Below are 26490 nucleotides of genomic sequence, written 5' to 3'. Positions count from 1 at the left end.
TGGCCTGGCTTTACTGTCAAACTAGAACACGTGATAATCACAGACCCTCCAGCTAAAAATTAACAAAGCCCCTTCTTCAGCAGCTTCACAAGGTTTCTATAAAAATTCAGGCAGCCCACTAACACTTGGAGTCCCATTCAAAGCCAGGCATCAACCACCTCCTTCAAAAAGTGCATTTACAACCAGAGATGGTGCAACAGAGAACGCACAGTACCTGTCCATCACAGCATGGACTGTTCTCAGCAGAAGCAGCAGCACTGCATTCCAGGAATATTTACCAGACCACAGGACAAACTATCTCTCAAACAGCCACAGATTTAAGACACAGTTCACTGCTGCCAAAGCCAAGTTATCCTGAGGAATCAATCAACCACCTTTATGCAATTCAGGCAGATCTGCCTCCTCAGGACTTCAGGGAAACAACAAAAAATGGTGATCTTGTTACACTGGTGTCTTTTGGCTCTGCATGGTCTCTGTTAGCACAATATACATTACACGTATCTCAAGTTTTGTATGTTTTTTGGTCTGTTTTTTGTTTTTAATCTGTTCCAACTGCAATGACTTCTAAAGTGAAAAAAATTAAATGCTAATTAAAATACAAATGTCTCCTGAGACTGTGATAAAGTCAACTTAGCAAAAGGAATGCAGAACGAAGTTCTTACCTGTGTTTCCTGACTGAAGTTCAGCAGGTTTGTGAGCAGGAAGGTGCTGAAGGACCTTCAGTGTGTGTGGGCAGAACCCAGCAGGGCACAGCTCCAGAGCTGCTGATACCATGGAGAACACAGCCCTAGGAAGTGCCTGCACTCACATTTGTGCACTTCCACCTCTCCCCCTCTCCCAGGGCAGCGCCTTTCCAAGGGTTAAAGCAGCAGAGGGACTCGTGTGCTGCAGGTACTGCAGGCACCACCCAGGCCCCAGCCCCGAGGGGCTGCAGCAGCAAAGCTGCTCTGGGAACAACCTTCTGTCCAAGGGAGAAGTGCTGAGGCCACCTCACACCCTGAACATGCTAAGTCCTGCTTCCACAGCAGAAGCTGCACACAATATCCATCATCTAAATGGGATTCCTGCTCATGCACATTCATGAGAACAAGATTTAGACCCCAGTTAAATATTCAGCAAATACCTTATGATCACCAAAACAAAACCCCAAAAGCCCTGAAACAAACTTGGTACAGCTACAGGTCCAAGTGAGAGACCAGAAACAATCAGGCTATGAAGGCCAAAAAAGGCTGTACTTTAAAAATGTTTCCTACTACATACGAGAACAAATGCAGGATGTGATGTTTGCTTAGTTTTATTAATTTATTTTTGCAGGAATCTGCAACTTGGAGTATGCACTTTCTGGAGGTACCATGCATGCATAGCCTCTGAATGCTTTTATACAATTTCATCTCTTAGTAATAAGTTCATTCACAGCATACACAAATCTAGAATGTAGACACCATATATACAGGATTAAACAAGATCGTGTCTTCCTTTTTTTAATGAAAAAATTTAACAGGGTTTCACACAGCAGGAAGTATGGATTAGATACACTGGTGCCACCATAAATAAATAAGTTTCAAGAACACAGTTTTTTTAAAATTGGTTTCAAAGATACTGGAAATCCAGGATTATAATATTGCATTAACTCCACTGATTTCTGATTATTCCAAGAAAAATATTTGCATTTATGGACATATACAGCAATGAAAGCCCCAACTGAAGAAATGTGACAAAACTCAGTCATGTCTGGGTTCATATAAGATTGACTTTTTGAAACAAAAACAAATGCAGCTGCACACAGAGACAGAACTGACTGTGAAATGTGATATCTGTGCATGTCTTCCTTCCGTGTGGCATTTGGAGTCGCTGCAGTACAGAGCACATCAATTCTGTGGTACCAAATTGGCTGTTGAATTCTTTATGTCCAACCATCCACTTCTCATCAGGACAGTCATGTTCACATTCTAGGGTACACCACTGCATTTTAAAAGAACTATCATCCTGATGACAAGCTTGTTTTTAACATATTTAATATTCTCACATTCTTTTTTAAAACATTCTTTATTGTTTTTATTTTGTCCCCATTTCAACTCAAGTATTTCTATTTCAGTTTCAAGGGATTTTACAATCAATATTAAATGCAGAAGTATTTAGAAATTGAAAAGTATTTAGAAATTGAAGTGAGAGATGTATAGCTGGGAGAGATAAAAGTAATTGAGAGAAAAGCTGGGTTTAAAAATAAAAACAAACGTGATTCAGTAGCATATCATAATCAGAAAGTACTGAGACCAGCTCTTTTAAGAATTATTACACCTTTTCACCACACCTCCCATTTTTCAAGGGAAACACACACATACAACAGACACACAGATACACAATTCAATCTGATCTAAGACTACATTTTACAAAGTATTCCTTTCCTTTTCCTTTCCCACCCCCTTCCTCTTCACCCAAACAAGACTAATAATTACACCAAATTAAAAGTAGATCCAAAGTTCAGGATTTTTTTTGGTTTACTATGTTCTGAATAATTTTCCACAAGCCCCACTCTAAATAAACTTTTCAAGAGCTACAGTAGTATCCTATAATTAAAGGGAATTCATCTTAATAGCACAGTAAATATAAAATAAGCTTTATAAAATTTCAATGAACAATGAGATCATTTTGAATAACTGAATGTCCAAGTCAGTTACAAACTCTACCAATCTAGTAGCATTGTTGAGGGAAAGCTCAGTCATTAAGGAAAAAAGAAAATACAAGTAGTGCATTAAATCAACAGCATCAGCATCCCAACATTCTCTCTCTCACTCACACACACACAAGTTTTATACAATACAGTGCATTTTGTTGCCAGCTGACATTAGGGTTTTATGTGCATTCAATAAATATTCCATAAACCAATCTTTTTGGTATAATCTACAATTCAGTTGGGGTTTGAATGGCATCGCCTGCTTTCAGAAGGAAAATGGATCTTCCAATATTCAAAATACAATTACATTCTAACAAACTAGAAATATTCAAGCACCATGTCAAGTCTTTACTATTAAAGTTTGAATATGGGATTTACAAGTAAAAGAATACAACAGAAGGGTGTGGTGGTTTTCTTTGTTTGTACAAGCAACAAATGAGAGCAATTGAAAAAACCAAGTAAAGTCATTGGTACAAAGGATTCATTTTTCAATTTAATGGCACTCACTTGCTCTTCCAATGAGTGTCTTGCTGTGGTGGCAGCCCTCCTTCTCTTCCTCTGGTGAAGCTGGGACTAAGATTTGCAAGTCTCCATGTGAGGTTATTGCAGTTCAGGGCATTTTTGGACTGAATGCATATTTGCACCTCCTCCTTTGAAAGTAGCATCTATTCTGTCTGAAAATGGCACAACTGTGTTTTTGCATGACACCCCTACTCTCATTTGCTGACTGTCACTTCAGTTGCTATCTTTTTTGTAATTCCAGCAAAAACAAATGCTTCTAGAACTTCACCAGAAGTACAAAGGAACAGAAAATTGAAATAATACAATGGCAAAGGCATCAGGATAGAAAAGCCATGAAGTTACTGGTATTGTTTGGAGTCATTTGTTATGCAGCTGATAACAGCTATGCTTCTGCTCATCTGTTTTCTAGTTCTCAGTTTTGTGAAACTGTCCACTGACATGCACAAAATTAATACCTGGCTTTTAATTTCAGCTGACAGTAACTGGCAGTAACTTTCTTATCCCCTTCCACATGTGATGAGCTCCCCTCACAGCAGTGTAAATCACAGGGAAGGAAGGAAAACTATCTCTGATGCCTTTGACTTAGTTTTGCTCATTAGTGGTGCACACTGATTGCTGGAGATCTCTTAGCTTATTTTAACTTACCCTGAAGATTTAGTGCAAGAACATATTGAAAAATGCCAGATAAAATATTGGTTCCTCATCTAAGATCAACAGTTTGGTTCTTACTGTTGTCTTTATAAACTGTGGGGAAAGAAGACACCAGATTGAGCAATGCAGTCAAGATGAGTTTTTCTCCACCCACCCCTTGCAAATGCTGCTTTATTTTAAATAAGGATTCAGACATGATTGTTCTACCACAGCTTAGCATGTTATCACACATCGAGTGAACTGTGGTAATTGACAATATGGATGTGGCTGCCATGAGCTAAGAAGAGCTTAAAATGAAGTAGTTTCAAACTCTCATGGTAAATTTAATAGCAAATTTTGCTTTACCGAGTTAATTACCATAATTCAGCTGAAGTGCTTGGCTGCATCTCTGAATTGTGATGAAGTTATACCATAAAAACTCAAATGCACTGTACCAGCCCCTGACCAGTACACAGAACACCCTACTCAGGCACACAGTTGTGCCACAGAATCATTCAGCTGCCCAAACCCAAGGTCGCTCTCAAAGTATCGAGTGCTTATTCCAGCAGCCTGAAGCATCCAGACAGATTGAACATCACCTTTAGAATACAGTGTATCATAGGCAGATAAGTACCAGTAGGATTTTCAATTGCAAGTCTCGTGTTCTTTAACCTATGACAAATATTTCCTGACCAAAATAGAAAGAATGCAGTGTGTAATTCTTCAGGATCTGGCATCTGCTATTTTGTACAGGCTGGTTTATTAATAATGTGCAAATAAACCTTTACTGAAGAGCTGATTAATCATTTTTCAGCTAACTTTGATCTGGGGCACAAAGTACCTTCTGTGCTGTAAACACCATGAATTCTTCACAAATTGGAAGCTGAAAAGGCCTAAGGAACTGGGTACAAACTCTTCTCAAACACAACCATGGCTGAGCCCAAGTCTTCCAAATGGAATTTGGAGTAGCCTGTGCATGGCATATCTCACTGTGCTGCTGCACAGCACAGGCTCAGAAGGTTGTGTAGAAAAGCATCCTTTGAGCTTGGAAACACGAAGGCCCAATGAAAGCATGCAGCAGGATTTTCATCTGCAACGTGGTAGAATTCATTCTCGGTTTATTACCAGTGTTGACACAGCCAGGTGGGCACTGTACAAGCAAACGGGATTGTAAAAAATTACCTCTGATTACACTCTCTGAAACACTCACACTGTTCCTCACTGAGTCACCTCAGGTCACTATTTCAAACAGCAATTTTTTTGTAGACATAAGTTACCCTGAAAAAAAGCAGCAATTACAAATACCCTTCTCCTTGTTTTTTTTTTATACATCGCAAAATTTATCATTGCATTTACCTGTCTTCTTTTTCAGTAGCTTACAATCTAGAAGCACAGGGAGCCTTTATTTTCCAGCTAGCTGTGGCCAGGTTAAGTCAGCTCTGGCTCTTCAGTTTTTCTGGTTAAGTGTAACACTTCACACCATTACTACGAGTCCTATAATTTTCTTTAAAAAACCAGTAGTTTTGGGTTGGTTGTTTTTAGAGCCACTAAGCAGTAACTATAACCACAGGGATAAACACCAGTAGTTATTTGCTTTCCTGCATACATTCTTCTCAAAATTAATCCTTTTACATTTTCAGGTTTCGTTTTCTGCTTTGCTCACTACAATGGGAAGGAATTTAACTCTTAATTTATTTATTTTCTAGTGCAGCAGAAGCAGAAACATCCTAGCACATTACCCCCACCCCTTGCAGTATGAAGATTGTTGACTGGCAAAGGCCGGGCAGGTGGACTGAAAGGTTCCCCATGTTTCCTTCTCTTACAGCTGTTGGCTTGAGAGCCTGTGTTCAACCCAGTGCAGCCCTGTCCTGAATTTCAGGTGTATCGTGGCATTTCACACTGTTCACAGCGATTTAGTGCTGGGTGATTTAGAAAGGTGCAGCTACCACAATTCCATGGGGCTCCTTCAAAGTCTTCATCTCTTGGCTGAGTCCGTGGAGTCTGTTTGGAGCTGTTTTGATGATCTAGAGAAAAGCCAAAAGAAAACATTTTATTTCAGCAGAGAAAGATTAACAGATAAGATAACACTACTGAAAGGTCACCTAATTAAACAGTTGATCTTAAAATGAACATGGAAACCTCTTCCTAAAGCCCTTCTCATTCAGTTTGTGAAATCTGAATATTTGAAGTATTTCACTTCTGCGAAGAGCCACTTAACTGTAACACCTTATAACCAACAAGAGAACTCATCCCTGTTAGGTCACTGATGCTGCTAAAGGTTTAACAGCTTAAAGCATACAAGTTTGTTACTGGCACTGCAGCACCATCCTGTTAAGGTTTACACACAGCAGCCTATTTCCAAATATTTTATTACAATAACCCTGCTTCACCTGAAAGGGAAAACTACTTCTAACTTAGTTGCTTCAAGCAGTCTGACAAAACACATATTATTTCTAGCATTAACTCAGGCTGAAAAAGAATACAATCTAAAAATAAAATGACAGCCCTATTTCAAAACAAGGCAATTTCTTCCTCATGCCTTTGAAGCAGGGATATATGTACATGAATCAGCATTTAAGTCTGTTTTCACTCATAAAATCAGTACATATGCAAAACACACAATAGGCCTTAACCCACAGAAACACTCAGTTTTCCACGTCACCTGACACCACCTCAGGTTATCTACTATAAGTAAGGAATACTCCCAGGATGTGGAAACACGTTAGAAAATGTTAATACTTATTAACATTGACACATACCTAGAGGGTATGGCTGGGATACCCAGCTGCTAAACATCAGTGAACTCATGTCTAACAAAGGTCTGCAATTTGTAACTGCACACAAAGTAATTTCCAGTTGCTGCCCTACCTGCTAAGAAATGCAGCAGATCCTGATTACAACCTTAGTGCAAACAGTACTGAAGTCTTCAGAGGCTAACAAAGGAAATAAAAGTAATCTCTTTGCTTAGATGCAGTCTCCTGGCCAGAAGCTGCACAGTCACAGCCACATCAGCAGTGCTTGACCTCAACAAATTCCTCAGTGTGGGCACTCATTGTGTTCCACTGCCTGGCCAGATGGCAGCACAGAGCACACCCTTGTCTGCCCACACCCGTCTGGCTGCCCACGCTTCCAACAGCTCAATATTAAACAATATTTATTATTTAACAACAAAAAAAATTTGATGCCTCCATGTAACAATCCAAGCTCTGAATACAGTACAGCAGCCCTACAACTGAACTCTGATAAGCTGGCAGACAAAACCTGGAAGCTTGCTGTACAAATCCTTACAAGGCACTATCCTCCTAACTGCCAAATAAAATAACTCATTTCATGTGAGTTTTGCACATTGTTTTGCTTTGAAATAATACATTAAATATTGTAGTGTAATTAAGAGAATGTTTTCAAGCACCACAAACTTAACAACTCCTTAATCAACAGCATGATCACCGCAATTTAAGGTGACTCCAGCCAGGCACACCATGGCTCACCTGGTGCTACTGCTTTCCTGGACACTACCACCTAATGCAGGGAACTCCTCCCAGAATTACCTTTTCTTTGAGCCACAAAAAACAGTTCTAGGCCTTCTCTTTCTTCTAAATTTCCACACAGCAATAATTTTATTACATTGAGAGGTAAAACACTTGCTTCAAAAAAGGGGGAAAACTTCCTAATATGAATTCAAAATTCATCTACAGAAACCTTTGTGGAGTGTTATCAGCAACCAGAACTCATTTACTAACTCTGGAGTGTCAGGGAGACCACGGGATTACTGATTCAGAAGAGCTGCTTCCTTTCCACTAACAAGTGCAGTGCATGCTAGGTACAGCAAGAGCAGACACAATGTTATAAATCTTCTCACACATAACATTTTCAGGGAAAAGATTGTTGTTTTTTCTGTATCAGAGCATAGGATACCACACTAGCTATTTCAGCTCTTTTTTCTAGTAGGGAATAACTGTTTATAATCAAGGTGGTATTAACAGAACATTCATTCACAACAGTCTGCCTGAGGAAAACAAGTTGTAACCAGGATTACTGCACTTATAGAAAAATGTTCTGGTTTGAATTATAAACAGAAAAGTGAAATAACTAAAGCTGCTTCCTGCCACCACAGGGATTGTTTAAAAAGAAAAAAAACCTCACTCAATGCAGATTTGGTGATAATGCCTGTTTGTTGACCTACCTTTCTTATATGGCTTTGGTGGCACAACAGGACCAGGCTCTATGTTATCATAGAAGTTACATGTGGCCTTTGGATCAAAGTTTCCTGTCAGAAAAGAAAAAGAAAGTGTAAGGTGAAGGTTATTTAAATGCCTATGCAAGTGACATAAACATCCAAAGGCTTCTTATTTCATACATCATCTTATTATGACATTATATCTTAGCTTTTGCACAAGTTTTGTCATATAATTTTAGTTTTCTGTCAATCACAGTAATTTTTAGCAGGGCAATCCCATACTGAAAAATCAACTCCAGCTCAACATTTTGCATTGCCATGAAAACATGTGAAATGTACATCTTGCTACAGGATACTTCCTTGATAAAAAAGGACTGTGCATATCCTAATCTATTCCTAATCCTGATTCTATTTAAGACAAGTTTCTGTTAAAAAAAGACTTTTAAAAACCCTAGTAAATTTCTGTTTGTCAGCCTGTTTGTTGCAACTCATTGTTCAGTTCTGTATTATTTGGCCACAGCTTGTGTCAGCAAGAAGTTAAAATTCTAAGTGAAGGATCTTCATAAAGGAGTAATATTTTTTTTAATATGCTCTTGGCAAAGTCATTTTATGTCACCACTTTGTTGCTAATGGAATTTAACTTGGCCAACAGAAGTATTAGCAAGCCAAGTTTATTAGGTTGCTACTGAAAAAACACCCACCTTCTTTTAGAGGTGTCACTGCTAATATAAATTGAACTCTAAAAACTCCATATATTCACATTTAAGCACATGGCATATTAGAACCATAGGATCATTTTGGTTGGAGAAGACCTCAAAGATCATTGAGTCCAACTGCTACCCCAGCACTGCCAATCCATCACTAACCCATGTCTCCAGGAGCTGCATCTGTAGGTTTTTTAAATACCTCCAGGGATGGCAACTCCACCACTTCCCTAGGCAGCCTGTTCCAATGCTTGGCAACTCTTGCCCTGGAGACATTTTCCCTAAAATCCAATCTAAACCTGCTCTGGTGCAACTTGAGGCTGTTTCCTCTCATCTGTCACTTGTTACCTGGGAGAAGAGACTGCTCCTTACCACAGCCTCCTTTCACATTATTGTAAAGAGCAATGATGTCCCCCTGAGCCTCCTTTTCTCCAGGCTAAGCACTCACAGCTGCCTCAGCCATTTCTCCTATGACTCTCCAGACCCTTCCCCAGCTCTGCTGCCCTGCTCTGCACTCACTCCAGCCCCTCAATGCCTTTCCTGCAGTGAGAGGCCCAAAACTGGACACAGGATTTGAGGTGTGGCCTCACCAGTGCCGAGCACAGGGGGACAATCCCTGCCCTGGTCCTGCTGCCACACTATTGCTGATCCAGGCCAGGTGCCATTGGCCTTCCTGGCCCCCTGGGCACACCTGGATCATGTTCAGCTGCTGCTGACCAACATCCCCAGCTCCTTTTCCTCCTGGCCTTTCCAGACACCCTTCCTGTAGCTCTGCCTGGGGTTGTTGTGAGGCTTTTTGAACCTCATAACATTGACCTCACCCCATTGGTCCAACCTGTCCAGAGGCCCTGCAGAGCCTTCCTAACCTCCAGCAGACTCACATTTGTGACCACATCCAAACGATGTTTCTTTAAAAGTATCAATTCAATACCTCTAGATTGAAGGAGATCAACTTCTTTCAGTGTACAGTCAACATTTATCTGGAGTTGTCTGTTGAGGCTCCTCAGTCTGGTCATTTCCTCAGGCTAGAAAGAAACATCCCAAAATAGTAATTGTGGGAAAGTCAGCATCTTATTTGAAATAGAAATAACATTGCTATATCTCTGTTAACAGCTTTACTAAAAACTGAGTATAGATAAGGCACTGAAAGAAGTCCCAAGTGTCTGGCCTACTATTCCTAACTCACTTGCCCTTAAAAAACATTCTTCTATTGGTATGTGAGGAGGAAACCTGTCAAGTTACTTAATATTACTATTCATCAGTAAGGTGACATAGCTGAGCTCAAGTTTATAAAACCACACACGTTACTAAATTCTGTATAAATGGATGACTTGCTACCCAAGTCTGCATCAAGATAATCAAAACCAGAATACAAACTGCAGCCCACATTAACTATTGCTTGCTTATAACCGAATGAGGTCAAAAGTTTATTCATTTGCATCAACCCAAGGAGATCCAAGAAGCCCAACCTTTTAGCTCAGTATATTTAAATCATTCAATGATGAAGGACTGCAATTATTTTTAACAGCATAATCAGTTATTTAAGTGCATATATTTGCATACCATTAAGAAACCTAAGTTACTGGAATGGAAAGCTTTTTTAATACTAGCAGCATCAATCACTAACACATTTTATCCTAGGATACATTCCGGCATCACAGTCACATAATCACAGAAAATTCAAGGTTGCAAGGAACCTCTGGAGATCATCTAGGACTTTGCATCCTAGAAGTTTACCAGATTGGCCAAGCTTGGCTTCCCCTTGGTGAATCTATGTGACTGCTGCTGACCACTTCTTGTCCTTCATGTGCCTGGAAAGGGTCAGCAGCATTGGCTGCTCAATCACTTTCCCAAGGATCAAAGTGAGGCTGACCAACCTGTGGATCCTTGGGTGCTCCCCTTGTTGCAGACATCAGTGATATTTGCTCTCCTCCAGCCTTTGGGAACTTTCCCAAAAACCATTAATGAACCAAAGATTACCTGGAGTAATGACAGCTGCCAGCTCTCTCAGCACTCACACCTCGTGTATGACCGCTTTGCCTAAGCATTCCCTGACCTGATTCTCTTCCATTAAGGGTGTACCTTCTTTGCTTCACACTTTTCCCAGAGTCTCTGGGACCTGGGATTCCTGATGGACTGTAAAGACTGAACCAAGTAGTTCATTCAGTATCTCATGCCTTTTCCATGTCCTACATAACCATGCCCCCTAACTTGCTGAGGCCACATTTTCACTGGTCTTCCTGCTGTCACCGTGGCAGTAACAGAAGCCTTTCTTTTGGTCTTTGAAATTCTATGCCAGATTCACCTCCAGTTGGTCTCTGGCTTTCCTAACCTCATCCTGGCACACTCAGTGCCTCTGAACTTCTCCCAGGTTCATCTGCGCCAAATGCTGCCCTGAAACAGGTGAGACATAGAACAGCCATAGCAAAGCAGTCAACAGCCCTTCTGTGTCTTCCAGCCCACACCTGTGTGTATTGTTTGTGTCAATACAGCCAGTAAGTCTCAGCTGATTTGCTTAACAACTACACACAGTGGAAGCTATTTTTCAGCCAGATGAATTCCCTTATCAGAGCCACACACATATTTGGGCTAGAGTCACTTGCAGGTGCAAGTCACACAGATAAGAAGAATCAACAAGGTTAAAAGGAGAGTTCCAACTATTTCAGGCAACATTGACACTGAAAAGTTATTTGGCACATCCTGCACATACCAAAAGAGAAATACTGTCTATGAGAAGCAACAACTCAAACAATAAAATAGCTTTTTAAAAACAAAAGGTAAAACTTCCTGCATGGACACCAAGCTCTATATGGCTAAGGCTTATTGAACAGACTTGGACATACTTTTATTGGTTGGTAAGGAACCAAGTATATGCAGTTCTGTGGTCCACAAAAGTACATGCATATAACCTTTTGAGTTTTGCTGGGAATACGAAGAGAACTGCACACATATCCATTTCATCAACTACAAGAATTAGCTTATGACGAGTCAAGTACTTAAAGTGTCCCCAAAGACTGAAGATTTTATACTCAGTAGTATTTTTGAACAGTACCTTAGCTTCATCAAAACACACAAAAAAAAACGTGTATGTTGAATTAAAATACTAACAACTTGCTTACTGTGGGAATTGCAGTTGTACAGCTCACTCTCCGAAGCCGCCTCTGCATCAGATCATGCTCCATGCCATTGACTTCAGTCTTCAGGCGTTCAAGCTCTTCTTTCTCAAGCTTCAGCTCCTTTGCTAACCTCTCCATCCTTGCCCGTTGATGTAACAGCAAGGCTAATGTTTTACACAAAGAAATAGTTACTAGCACATCAAAACCTGAACACTGAGTTCTTAACTTATGCGTAAGACTCATGAGTGACCCTTCTGGAAAAAAAAAGGTGATCACAGACATGCAGCCAAATATCAGTGTGAAGATGCTTTCATGCCAAATGAACTACAATTTAGAACCAAGTTCTTCCAGAATAAAACCACATTTTGTACAGTAACTTAAAGTTGTTATTACCATTTTGGTCAAAACTTCTTTTTTTGCATTTGGTCTTTCTCGTCTCAAAAATACAAAGGCACCTGTACAAGGAGACAGCTTCTCAGGATGAAACAGCAACCTAGTTATACTAATACTCTACTGACAAAAAAAAAATATACCAGAGGTAAGATCAGGAGGTAACACACACTTCATACCTGCAGCTCAACAGCAGCTGACACACCAGACCTGAGACATTAGCCAAATGTCAGTCCCAAATTTGTTTTTTTCATTACTATTATAAACTATGGTATAACTTCAAAGTAGTTTTAGCTTTTCAGGAAATATTGTAATTCTCAACACTGTAAGTTCCTAAGGGTTCAGAGGGAAAACTATAGAGCTTCAACAAAAACTACAGAATCCAGAAAATAAAAAGTTGAGTCAGCTCAGGAGCTTCACACCTTAATTTTATAACAGATCGATTTCCCCATCTTCTCTCTGCTGTTGAGTCACTCCCTCATTTTTATCATGGTACTGACATTTATGACTCTCAGTCACAAACTGCTGTTGGGCTCCCAGAGAATCAAAGAAAAGAATTTTGACTAGCTAGAAGACAATATTCAGCTTCATAATGAAGAGAGCATTTCTCAGTATTTCATCATGGTGCAAAGCTGGCGAAGTCAGTGTGGTGCTTAATCCTTTCTGATCAGGCTGGTTTTACCTGATTGAAGTCTGCTAGGACAGAATAAAATAAGACATTTGATGTGTGTATTCAGACAAACATGCTGCTCATGAAACAATGCTCAAAGCAAGGAAGCTGTAGAACCTGCAAAATGATACTTCATTGAAAGTCACAGCCAGAACTTGCCCTTTTCTTCATCCCATCCAACAAAGGCAAAGGAAAAGCACATACTATCCAAGAATATTAACATATGAGATAAAAAGTATTAGAAAAGTAAGTAACACCATGACAACTTACTGCAAAAGAAGAACACACCAACCTGTTAGAAGCACATATCAGCATTCCAAACAAAAATGTAGCACTGTAATTTGGATTTTGAATGGATTCACCAATTCATGGCCAACGAATGAACACCAAAGAGCCTAGCTAAGAATAACACCAGGTGTTTTTACACTACAGGCACCAGAATTATTTAACAGAACTGTTCTCTACTTTTTCAAGTAGCAAGCATAAGTCATGCAAGCAGAATTAAGGAAAAAGTACAGATATCAGACTGAATGATTTTCCACTACTGTTACCAAACCCTCTCTCTGTGTGATTCCTTCAATTCAACGCGGTGTGACTACATTTCAGAGCTTCACATTGTACTCTAGTACAACTCATCAAACATGACTCATATTACAAAGAAGCAAAGTACAGAAACTAGAATGAATTTCTGGTTACACTTTTAACAATGGCTCACATTCCAGCAAAAATTAAACAAACTTGTTCCCTAAATTAAGCTGTTAAACATACTCTTTTCTAGGACTCCTTTGGTAGTAAAGGAGTAGTAAAGATAAAGTAAAGTGGTAGTAAAGATAAAATGTTTATTCCTCTATAATTTATTTCTATCAAGAGTTCAGAGTGCAGCAATAAAAAAAACCTCTGGTTGGTACTGCCACAAATGCAAACACCCCAAAAAGCATACACTAATTGGTTTTATTTGGTTTGCTTTTCAGAGAGACAAATTTAATGGAAGGCCCAAAGGCAAAACCAGGTCTTACATTTCAGAGCATGTTTTTCACAGCTATGTGAAGCTACTTGCATTTTTCTCACATAAATGACAACCTCTACTGAAGCTGTAATAGCAACATCACCAAAGCACAAGACCTCAGTTACAGACCTACTGGCATTCATTTTTACTGAAGAATTGGGTCTACAGAATTTCTAATTGGGTCTATGAGGTACAAAACAGCTTTGTTGATGAGCTAGAAGAGCTCAAAAGGCAGTAGGTGAAGAAAGAAATCAAAAACTACAGAGAAGAACTGTAAGCTCTCACTTCAGCTCTCTGAAGTAAAGCAAAGGCTAGAAGGAACAACAGAGGAATAGACTGTTCTTTCCAAACACAAATCCAGAAAATACCTGTTGCAGGTTATCATTCTGTCATTATCCAAATCACTGGTTTGAATGCTTGCAGATTGATTCACTTGCTCAATTTTAAATGTTTCAAATCTACACAGAAGATGACTCCAAGAAAAGTAGTTTTCAGCCTAGGGTTAACTTCATATTTTTTTTCTTTACTGAATTACCAAATTCTTCATTTATATATCAAAACTATGTTTTATCCCTGTGCAGAACATACATCCTAAAATTTATCTGCCAATCTCTTCTTCCTCTTTGAAAACTCTAAGTGGACGAAGTGAACTTTTGATTTAAGTTCTTCAAAATAATTATTTTATTACCTTTAAAAACATATTTGTATTCACAAAGGTTTTTAGCTGCATTTTATCTCTCTCTCTTCTCTTTGACTTAATATTCTTCAATCTAAACCAAATGCAGAAGCCAGGTGTTCTAAAATACTTGAATATGGAACAAATACAAAACATTATAAAAATCCACATGTAAATTTATGACCCAGTTCTTCAATGCAGAATTGACAAAATTGACAAAACTGACACACAGTACGTGAACAAACTACTTATCATTGTTAACTGCAGTGTTTTAAGAAAGTCCCCTTACATGAAAGAACTGCAACGTTAGGACCCTTAGAAATTCTTTATGTATTAGAGTGAAATTTGGCAGTACTTAAAAAAAATCAGAAAAAAACTGTCTGATTTTTGACACAGTTTCTATTTTTTCTGTACAGGTTCAAAAATTCTCATTAAGCAGTAAAATCAAACTGAAAATGAATTTTACAACAACCACAATTTGCAGTGTGAAACATTTACCTTGAGTGTAAGCATAGTCGTCTGATCCAGAACTAGAACTTCTCTGATACTTATGGCTTCCTTTTTCTCCTCCAGATCCTGGGACTACAGAAATAGGCTGAATAGGTTCTGGTGCTGCAGAACGCTCTTCTTGGTCCACTAAATTTAAAAGATTCTCAGTCGGTGCTCGACCTACTGTGATTTTAAAAATGGTTGGGTTTGGCTGAGACACCATTACCCTAGGAGACTGTGATGGTGCACCTGCAGGCCCAGCTGGTTGAGTGTAGGTAATATATACTGGATTAACACTAAATGGAGGTTTGGGTTGTCCTGACATACCTCTGGATGGAGAGCTTGAAGGAGGAGTAGTGGCTGCATACAGCGGGTGCTGGTTTCGTTGAGATGGTTGATTACTTATAGGTGAAGGGCTTCTGTTCATTGCAGTCCCGGGCCTTTGCGGTGGCTCAACTGTAATTTCTATTTTATTCATGGAACCTTTGGATAAACTAGGTCCAGCAAAAGGAGGAAGGTACGATACAGAGTGACCACCTTGCTTTTGAAAAGTCTGAGATGCTTGCTGATATGGATGGGGTGGGACAGTGGAAGGACTAGGAGGCATGAAAACATGTGAACTCTGGTGACTCAACTGAGGAGGTTGAACTTGGTGTTGAGGAGAGCCGAAGGGAGACGGACACTGGGATGCGGGCGGAGATCGAAAAGCCGACTGAGGGATCTGGGGCTGTTTTGGAGAATACTGAGAAGGTTGGTAGTTCTGTTGATGTGGATATACAGGTAGAGGACGAGGAGTATAATGTGGAACTGGGCCCTGTGGCGACGAATGCCACTGTGTATTCTGAGGAGTCTGTCGTCCTGAAGAACTCTGAGATGTTTGTCTAATATAAATAGAGCCAGGAGTCCCATAAAGATTGCTTGGAATCTGTGGAAGAATTTGTAGAGCTCTGGGTACACTCTGTCCAGAGGGGAGGTTTTGTGATACTGTAACAGTAATGGGATTTGTACTGTACCGAGGTATGTGCATATACGTGGGAGGGCCTTGCATAGCAGACGTGTTCATTCCTGGTTGTATGGAAGATGGCTGTGGAGGTGGCTGTGGAGGAGGAGTAGCTGCATTTCTATTCTGGTCATTCACAAAAAATGGATTGTAACTAGGAGAAGCTGCCACGACGGCGGGAGCAGAATGTGGTTCCTGGACTAAGCAAATGAGCTGTTTACCTGCCGTGCGCTGCGGGTCAATGTGTCCATCGCTGGAGCTGTGTACCAGTGTACGGCCACCATTCAGCTGAGCTCCATCCCCCACGTGGTAGCTGGTATGAGGATGAATACCCAGATTAATGTGCAAAAGGCTATTTCTGTTCATTCTGGTGTCATCAGGGCTGTGGTACTCCATATACAAATACTTGCTGCTCTCCTGTGCGAGGGCTCGACAACAGGCATCGAGGTTGTTGTTGTTCTAGGAGCAAGAACAGACACCTATTACTGTCACTACTGTCACAGGCACCTATTACTGACACTGAGCACAGAAAGAGTCAGCACTCTGTGTTCAACATTCAGCTGAGGCCACAACCAAGGCCTAGCTTGGACACAGCTAGGGGTAATGTTCCCTACGCAGGTATTGTGAAATAAAGATGATACTTGAGACATAGTATGTGAGTAATACATAGCTCACATTGCAGCTGGCAAAATGCTCCAGTAACACTAGTTACACTATGACACATCAAAAAAAAAAAAGAAGTCCAATTTTGGGAAAGCAATGGTTACACCTCTCTGCATGCTCTTCAAGGAACAAGTTTGTACAATTAACTACTTCTAGTAACAACACAAATCAAAATAAACTAGATCAAAATTGCAAACTCTTAAAAAGCAAAACAAAAATGCAGATAACATTCCAATGTTTATCTGAGTGTTTACTGCTTTCACTTTCAGTTTACTGTTTACCTGACTATTTCTCTTCACCCAGAAGTTCAAAAACCCAACATTTTAAACCAGTTTTTATTGGCAGAACAATATTTAATACCTTAACAATGAAGTCAAAGTATTGCTTGAAGAAGTTCCAGGGATTCCATAAAGAACATTACAATTCCAACCAAATTTAAACTGCCTTTAAGAACTTCAAGCTTAAGGCTAAAAAAGGTTTATTCATACATCAGTGAGAAACCAAATAACCCTTTTAAATGTTTCATTTGTTCTGTGGTGCTGGCAGTTGAAACTATACAGACAATAAATTATGAATCAAATGAGAAATATAATGGGGAATTCCGTTTCCCTTCTTGCCCTCTCCACTAATTTTAGCTTAATGTAGTCTGTAAAAAGAACAACATAAATGATAGCTTTTCCAAATGAGTAAAATCACTAGAAAGTGTTCCAGATGGTGGATTTATTTTTCTCCCCACTTTATCATGTAACAGCCTCCATCAGTTGTGGTTCAGATTTTAATTTACATAGTAGCTAAAGAAAACAAATTTGACTTTAAGTTCAAATAAATTTGGCCTTTAGCACCCTAACTTTGTTAAACATGACCCAAGACTGGTACCTTCTGTGACAGAGAGCACCTCCTCCCACAGCAAGTGTGTACATATTTATATATGCACATACACCCCTGCCTTCCTCAGTGTGCTAAAATTACCATTCTAAGGAATGGACATTAATAATGACTGCACTTCTATTTTAATCACTATCACTGTATAAATTTGTATGCATATATTACATATACACACATATTGCCTTGTAATACAATTTTCAATAGCCACTGGCTGAGAAGTCATATTACATTTCTTTTCTCATGGACTATACCTAGTCAGTCTTAATACCTGATGATTTGCCCAAAATTTCATACGAATTCACTATCAGATGAACTCACAGATTCTGTATTTTCTCATATGAAGAGTTACTCTTAAACATGACAGAGGAGTGCAGCACTTAAATAGGAACAGCTCTCACTCTACTGACACTTGTCTCTGACAACCTCCCTTCATGCTGAGCTCTCCTTCTAGACATGATTGATCACTGGGAATATTTAGACACAGCACTAAAAATTTAAGACCAGGATATGTGGGAACCAGACCTTGTAATAACAACCAGCACCACAATGCCAAGGCAGCAGTCTCAAAAAAGTGAACCACTACCATCAGCCACTTGCCATGTAAACAGAACTTCTTGAACAGAGCCTTCAGTTTCCTTAGGTCACTTGGTCAGGGTGCAGATAAAGAGAACATATACAGGACAGGCTCTGATCTGATTTTATCAGGGTATGTATGTATTGTCATTTCAAAGGACCCTCAATTTTTGACAGGTCTAAAACTCTAAACTGATTCAAATCAAGAGCATTTATTGCAAATGGTTATTGGAAATCAGCTCACACACCTTTAAAATATAAAGTGGGTTTGGAAACAAAATCTATACTTTAAAATATAACAAGTATTTGCTGTGCAAAGTTAACTAGCTATCCAGAATGCCATATAATAGAGACAGAGCACCATATGCTTCTGCAGCATTATGGGTTCTTTAATTTTATCAATTTAAAAATGTCTATGACAAACACAGTTCATCAAAAGGTTTGTGTACTTAACAGTGCAGAAGATGTGTCTGTCAGGATAAGTAAAGCTTTAAACTGAGGGACTTCCCCTGCTTTACATTTGTCTGAAATCAATTAATTTTTATTTGTATGGTTTAGAAGACAAAATGCAAAAATTACAATCCCTGTTCTGAGTAAACCTATTCATCTGCCAGGGACAGGCAGGATGCAAGTACAGCTTCCCAACCAAGCCATGGGCACCCAAGGCCAAATCAGATCTCACATGTTTCTGTTCCATTCCTGACTCTCCCATTAACTGAAGGTATTCCCAGATGACCACTACTCATTACATGTGGTAACTTATTATCACTTCCAATTTCTGATTAGAGATGAAGGTGGAAGGATGAAATGGAAAGGAAAAGGAGTGCAGAGAGACAAATCACCACCTTACCTAGAAAGAGAGAAGTACAACTAAACCTCTGGAGAGCCATGAGAAAAATATACCATCAAGGGGGAAAACTGTCAGATTGCTAGCTAAGTCCAGCTACTTATCCTGGAAGGATGAGTGACTGTTTACTAAAACCTGCTCCAGAATATGTATGTTATGTATGTAGCCATCATCAATTAACATCCTATTAGCCACTTTCTTTGTTATCCATATGCATACAGTCACAGGTCACACAGACAATCAGAAAAAACATCGGTGCAAAATAACCTCCACAAACCTAAGTGAAGAAGGACAGAATTTTTGTACCTAAAAGACAAGACAGAAATGCAAGCATTGGACTCTCCCAGCCTTTTAAAATAAAACCAGGAGAATTAAAACCTATGCTCCACACGTACTACTAAAAAGGGTTTCCATACTGAACTCATACCTTGTGCCAAAACAAACCAGACAGAGTGTTCACCATACCTGGAGCATGCACTGAGACACCACCCCCTCAGGTATCTCAGGGAAGCGCTGCCGGAGGTCGTGGAGTACCTGCACGTCGAGCTGCTGGCTGCCCTGCGCCATGCCAGATGGAGGATGTTCAGATCACCAGGGAATGGAAGTCAACAGGCCTTCCAGTGATTGTGGTCTTCTGAGGCTTCTGGCATTTTCTGTAAGAAAGAAAACACCATCTTTTAAGCCATCACAATTCTTTGTCTTTCCCAAACTGCTTGTGTAGAAAAACTACAGTAATGCTTTTTAACTACCAAGAGAGATAACAGCTTAAACACAAGGGGGTGGGAATAATCATAAATAATAAATGAATAATCTCAAATAGTAATATTAAAACACTTAACATACCACAGGTATGTCTATATGGCACTTGCACTGGAATGTGCTAGTTCAGGTCTTTACTCAGTCTCACTGTAGCACCATGTGTGACTTTCATAAAATAGAACTGTTATATATTTACTCCCAGTGAAATTCTGAACAGAAGAAAACAATGAAGTTATTACCAATTACACGTCTTATTTACAAGACGCTAGAAATAAGAGACTGGAAAACAAAGTAGCTACTCTATTAACAGGGTTCAAACTCTTTTGTCTTTACATCACTACAAATCCAAGAAGTCAGAAGTAATTTTTGGGAAACTGAACAAGAATTAAACAGAATTTAAAGAGCCTTTTGCAGGATTAGAGAATCTACCTAAGATTTTTGTGAAGTACCTGTTACATTCATACTAATGAGTGACAAAAACCAAATGAAACAAAATCCCCTAAACATCCTTCTATTTCAAAATTCTTGTATTCAACAATAAAAATATTGTAGCTGAACTTCAATACCCAAGGACTACTGGAAGGCAAATACAGTCAGAGTCAACAAACGCCTTTTGTGCTCGTGGTTCATGATCACAGCAGTAAAAAGGCAGCTGATGTCTAAGCAAAGATCTACAAAAACTCTGCATGAGGTGCTGCATGACACAGCCCCTGCTACACAACTATCACTGCTAAGCTTCAAAACCCTTTCCAACACTACTGCTCAGTGGAATTCTTAACTGCAGAGAATGCACTGCTGTGTTCAAAAAGAAAATGAAACTCAGATACCAGCAGAGCTGGTGTTTAATAATATATTATCTACTCAAAGTCCCAAGTTTAAATCATGCTTATCTTGACCTCAGTGCAACTGTGGGTGGCACATGGCACAGGTACTCAGTCAGCTTTTCATTTGCAGCCTCCAGCAGCACAATAGACCAGCAAATGCACACATACCTCTAGGCACTAAAATTCCAACAGCTTCCTCTGAAAGTTTCTTTATTTTCATACGCAAGAAAACAGAGTATGTATCTTTAAAGAAAAGTAAAGTGTCAGGTTTAGGGTAAAAAAAAAAAAAAAAAAATCTTTGGCTAAAATTTTAGGGGTAAAAAAAGCAGGAGCTAAATCCAGCCCAGGACGTGTGGCTCTGCATGTGGACAGCTCCCAGCTGCCACCAGCATTCACTGAACTCCACCTGTGCTCACAGAAAGGGTCCCTCTCTGGCCCGTCTCATTATTGCAGCACCCACTATCACATCTGCCACATCACACACCTTTTCAAGATAAATGAGAAAAGTCTAAAGAACAGTGAGATATGTGGATTATCTTCCTGTGACTTAGGAAATATCGCAATAAACTTACATGTACATCACAACTCATTTCTGTTCACTGCAGGAATGCTCTTTTTAAAAGGAAATGCAGCTTCCAGCAGAAAATTCCTGTCTACACTCACAATAGGGGATCTTTTATAAACCTGATTTTTTTTGGTAAATGATGAACAAACATTATACTCTGAAAGGCAGAGCATCACAAGAATACTCAAAGAAAACCTGACAGCAATCAAGCTCTGTTTTTACACAACTCTACTTTATCCCAGGAGGCAAAGGCTGAAATGCAGTAATGAAGGAGTACCCTAACAGAATAAATTGCAGTTAAAACCTCTGTGGAATAATGAATGATGGCATCTAAAACAGAAGTTAATAATTATAAAAATTTCATTTGCACTGGCAAGATCCTTTGCATCATTTCTCTCTTAAAATAAAAGTTTAAATGTAACACGGGTGACTGTAAACATAACGTGGACTGAAGATCTATCATCAACACAATCAGTGTTTTTCTACTAGTTTTAAAATTACAGAAGTTAACTTTTTGTTTTCTAACATTTCCCAAATATGTGTGGTGAGTAGAGGTATAACACAAAGTAGTTGGCAGTTACTGGCCAACTATGAATTTTACCAAACTTTGAAACACAATGGGTAACAAAGTTCCATTTTTATTTTGAGGAGTTGAAGCTTCCAGCCTTTACACTTACACAGATAGCCTTAAAAAGCCTACAAGAGACTCAAAATAACTATTGGGGAGCATGACCAAACACACAATAATTCTGAAGTCCTTGGATTACATTGCTAAGTTACTGTGGAAATTTGTTGATTCTTTCCCCCTAGCCAATACCACAAAATTTACAATTGTCATTATGTACAAGCCCAGCCTTTTGTCCTGCCTATTGTCCAGCATTTTGTTCAGCTTATTCTACTTGACCTGACTACAACTGGCTGCACATTTTCCACTCTAAGCAGGCACGAACTGGCTGCAATACAATACCCACTTCCCATGTTGCTCCACAGCACTGGGCAGGCAGAGAACCAAGTTATTCAGAGAGCCAAGGGCTTACAGCAAAGGCTGCACAGCTGAGACGCTTAGACAAGAACTCCTGCTGAGCCACAACACGCTAGGAAAGCAATCCTTCAAAGACTTTCTTCCACAGCATTCACAGGCTAAGGGACACACTGAGGTGCCTTACATGAGCAGCCTTGTAATTGCTGAAAGTTCGATGCATCAAAAACTAACATAAAGTCAAAATGAAAACAAGATGTTTCATCAGTAGCTTTCAGGAAGGAGTTGAGAATACTCAAACTCTAGATGAAAAGCATCTCATGAAGATGGAATAAATTAACAGTGTTAAATACACAGCAGTTCTAATGGCAAAACCACAGCATATTGTCACAGAATTGGTCCTACTGTGTTAATAAGCAGAGCTGATCTCAGGAGCCACTCAATGAATATCAGGGATTAAGCAAACCATGACGCAAGTCCTAAAGAAATAGAGTAATTTGCCTTTTCACACCTTTTACATGCCCAAATGATATGTACATTTAATCTTTTCCTTAAGCCATTTGTGCATATGATGAGTTAAGAAAACAACCAACAGTTCCACCAGTCAACTGATGCCTCTTTTCTGAAAGAGTAAATAAAAAAGCAGAACTACTACAGTCTGATCCTCCCCAAGACCTGTTCAAATATGTAGAGAAGGGAATCTATTCTGATACCATCATTTCTGAAGCAATAAATCAATTTAAATAAGGACACCTAAATCACCAGGAATAAGATCCAATTGAAACTAAATTATGTCAGTAAATACTAATTATGTCAATCAATACTATCTGAAAATGTATAACTTATGCACTGATGTGCACTTACACAATCACTATGTAGGGAACAATAATGTAATTACTGAATGAATTTCCAGAAAAGAGGCTACTTGGAAGACAGTTTCTTAGGCCTGAAGAATTTAAATTTAATTAAGAATTTTATAACAATAGTTGGGCATTGAAGTGTAAGAAGAAAAAAACCATTTTTTTTCAAAAATAAAAAATCAGCTTACAGAATCATAAATATACTGGGGTCAGAAGCTACCCACAAGGAATATCAAACTCCCTGCCCTGCACAGGACAGCCCCAAGAACCATACTGTGCCTGACAGCATTGTCCAAACACTTGAACTCTGCCAGGCTTGTTGCTGTGACCACTTCCCTGTCCCAGTGCCCAGCCACCCTCTAGGGCAGAACCTTTTCCTGATACCCAACCTAAACCTCCCTGACTCAGCTTCAGGCCATTCCCTCGGGTCCTGTCAGTGTCCCCACAGAGCAGAGATCAGTGCCTGCCCCTCCTGTTCCCCTCACAAGAAGCTGTGACTGCATTGAGGTCTCCCCTCAGTCTCCTCCAGGCTGAACAGACCAAGGGCCCTCAGTTGCTCCCCCAGACCCTTCACCACCCTCACAGCCTCCCTGATAGTCACAACTCACATAAAACTGAACAGCTTTCTCCACCTTTCTTCTCACCCTCAGTCAACTCAAGTGTACTAACTCAACCTGTTAAAACAGTTTAAAAAACAAACCAAACACTTTTTATTAGTTTAACAAGCTTTCTCTGCACAATGCACACCCACTGAACATCACACCATTGCATAAAGGAAGATGGAAAGGTGTAATGGGGAAAAGGACACAGGACCAAGAACACCACACCACCTCTCTCTCTTCAGCACACGTCAGCCATCTGATCTGTTAAAGCCACGACAAAACACCTTCACCTGAAGCAGATTTGTAGCAAAAGCAAAAGCTGTTCTTGTATAAACAGCAGTAAATGAGGATGGGGATTGTACCAAGTGCTGTCAGTACTGGAGTTAGCACAGACCATGCTGTGGCAGTGCAAGAAAGCTGCCGGTCAGCTGAGCCCCAATGCCACCACCAGATACCAGGTCAGAACTGAAACCACACTTCCAACTCCCCATCATCACTTGCTCACCATCCAAGCAATATACTAACACTATGCTCTAAAAAACTCTCTGTGAGCACTGTGGTAGACCAACTGATTACAGGCAGCAGCTCTTTATCACTAGTGAGTGATAAGATTCCAGCCCCTACATCTCTGCTGACACACTGGTTAAACATTTCCAAAGGCCAGGATACTGCCCATACACTGCTTGCCAACAGTAACACATGAGAAGACAAGAGACTAATTAGCTCAGACAACATATTTAGAAAGCACTTTATTAGACTGAGTATTAGTATCTTTGGGGCTTTAGCTACTGTTGTTTTAACAAATAAGTATGATTTCAGCCATTACTGCATCATCACATCCCAATTCCACTCCTGTATTTCAGTACTCAAGTAGATGTTAAGGTGTATAATTATTGTGGGGCTTCCTACAGTGACTGCAAGCAGAAAAGCTGTTGAAGAGCAACATTTTTGTAAATCAGCTTCTACAGAACCATGACACTTAAGATTAAAGTTAAAAATTCAAACTGAGTTGCTTCACACAAAGGATTAACTATGCAAAAACGTGGTTTTTAACATCCCATCCCACACATACCTATTATTTAACAGGCATCAATTATAGCCTTGTAAACATGCCCAGCATCTGACCTGGCTGCGGATGCAATCATGTAATCCCACCTCTAATCCCTGAGCAGCCTCTAGAAGCACTGTCACCTTACATTCAAAGGTGCCTGCCTGCAGTCGAAAATTACATTGGCTGTAATTGTTAAAAATCATCACAACCTATTAATTCCAGTACTGAAAAGGAAGACAACAGATTTGTACACTAAGTTTGCATTTATTTAACTATTCAAATAAGCAAAAACAATTAACTCATCCCACAAATGTCACAACACTTACATCAATCCAACTAAAACGCTGGACTGCTCTTGCAGCAAAGGCAGGCAAATGACTTTATGGTAATGTGACACCTTAATAAAAACTTGCTAGCTAGAAGACCTTAAAATCTCAAAAATACAAGAAACTAAAGTGTTTTAACAGTGCCAAGGGCAATTTTTCCTCACAACCATCTTCATTCACACACTCACTGTATAAACATAAGAGAAATCCCAAAGGTTATTTTTCCCCGCAACTGTCCAGCTAAAATAATTTTTAGGATTATATATAGCTAGGCACAACTTTTCCACCTCAGAAATTAGAATGTCTATTTGTAAAGAGAAGTTTTCTTTATTTACAAGGTTATACATCCCAGATCTTTGGGACTGTATTGCTTCACACAGGAGGAAGGACACAACAGAACTTAAAGACATTTTGTCAGTTCACACAGACTTATAAAGTTCAACAAAGCAAAATACAAGCAGTCAATGTTTAAAGTCGAGCTCAGCATGCTGCTGACACTGTTCTGAATGACTGGCTGTGCCAGTAAAACCACAGCTTCATGGTTTGGCAAGCTGTCTTCTGATGGACAGTCATTCACTTGTGTAAAAAGATCATAAAACCCCTGGATGGCAGGAAGCCAATGTGAAGCACAAAAAAGAGGTATACAGCAGAATGAAATTAAAAATAAAGCAGACAAGCTATTGCTGTTGACCAATTGATCTCTTATGGCAAAGTTATACAAGCTCTCCTGACAATCCCATATCCTGCCCATCTATCCATACAACAGTTACCCAGATGTGTCATGTGATGGCCCAGAACAGCTCAGAGTACTGAAATGGACGTTAATCATTAAAGTCAGCATGATCAGAACACTATCATCTTGGACAATAAAGGAGTGCAGAGTAACAAAATCACTCCTTCACTTGTTTGGGGCTTTTTTCCTCAGTAGCTTAAACTTAAGCAGTGACCAGTTTTATCCATGTTTGAAACTCTTCCCACAGACTCTATAAATAAATAATATTGTGATACACTGTTGTGTGTCTGTATCACACAAAAACAATATCTAACTCTGAGGTAACAGAAACCTGGACAGAGGAAACCCATTTCTGGCCAAACAGTGACACTGCGTAGAAACATGACTGAAGCATAAAAGGGTTTAATCTGTAAGCTGTGCACAAGCATGTTAATGACACAGGTTGTTTCAAAAAATCCAAAAAATCATTATCAATCATTGCTCCCTCTTAAGCATGTGTTTTGTGTTGTTCTGTGTGCCTTGGCATTTGCCTTGCCTTTCCCCCTTTAATTAACTCCGCCATCCTTATGGGCCATCCACATTGAAATGAACTGGTGTTTGGTAAATGGGCAGTATCCTGGCCTTTGGAAACATTTAACCAGTGTGTCAGCAGAGATGTAGGGGGTGCAAACAGAAAACAATTACTGTTTTCTCTCTTCCATCTACATCACAGAACCATTAAGGTTGGAAAACACTTCCAAGATCAGCAAGTGTAACTTCTGACTGAATA

General features: G+C 39.6%; 1 protein-coding gene across 2 annotated transcripts in view; it reads right to left on the bottom strand.

Annotated features, from left to right (window-relative positions):
- Window positions 1-1278: 1278 nt before the first annotated feature.
- TAB3 (TGF-beta activated kinase 1 (MAP3K7) binding protein 3) overlaps window positions 1279-26490 on the bottom strand; it is a 44185-nt gene continuing 18973 nt past the window's right edge. Inside the window, exons 2-7 of one of the 2 annotated variants that reach the window (XM_074534578.1) lie at window positions 19488-19675; window positions 15382-16513; window positions 11827-11987; window positions 9639-9732; window positions 8010-8093; window positions 1279-5850 (exon numbers count right to left, since the gene is read on the bottom strand). In XM_074534578.1, the coding sequence (XP_074390679.1) occupies window positions 5702-5850; window positions 8010-8093; window positions 9639-9732; window positions 11827-11987; window positions 15382-16513; window positions 19488-19589 (1722 nt within the window). In that variant the 5' untranslated portion in view covers window positions 19590-19675 and the 3' untranslated portion in view covers window positions 1279-5701. Of the gene's footprint in view, window positions 5851-8009; window positions 8094-9638; window positions 9733-11826; window positions 11988-15063; window positions 16514-19487; window positions 19676-26490 lie in introns of both variants that reach the window. The other variant, XM_005484377.4, reaches the window with a different exon arrangement.

The sequence above is a fragment of the Zonotrichia albicollis genome, chromosome 2 (assembly GCF_047830755.1).
Source record: "Zonotrichia albicollis isolate bZonAlb1 chromosome 2, bZonAlb1.hap1, whole genome shotgun sequence".
Lineage (NCBI taxonomy): Eukaryota > Metazoa > Chordata > Aves > Passeriformes > Passerellidae > Zonotrichia > Zonotrichia albicollis.
The sequence above is the reverse complement of the archived record's forward strand: the minus strand, read 5'-3'. Positions and strand labels throughout refer to the sequence as shown.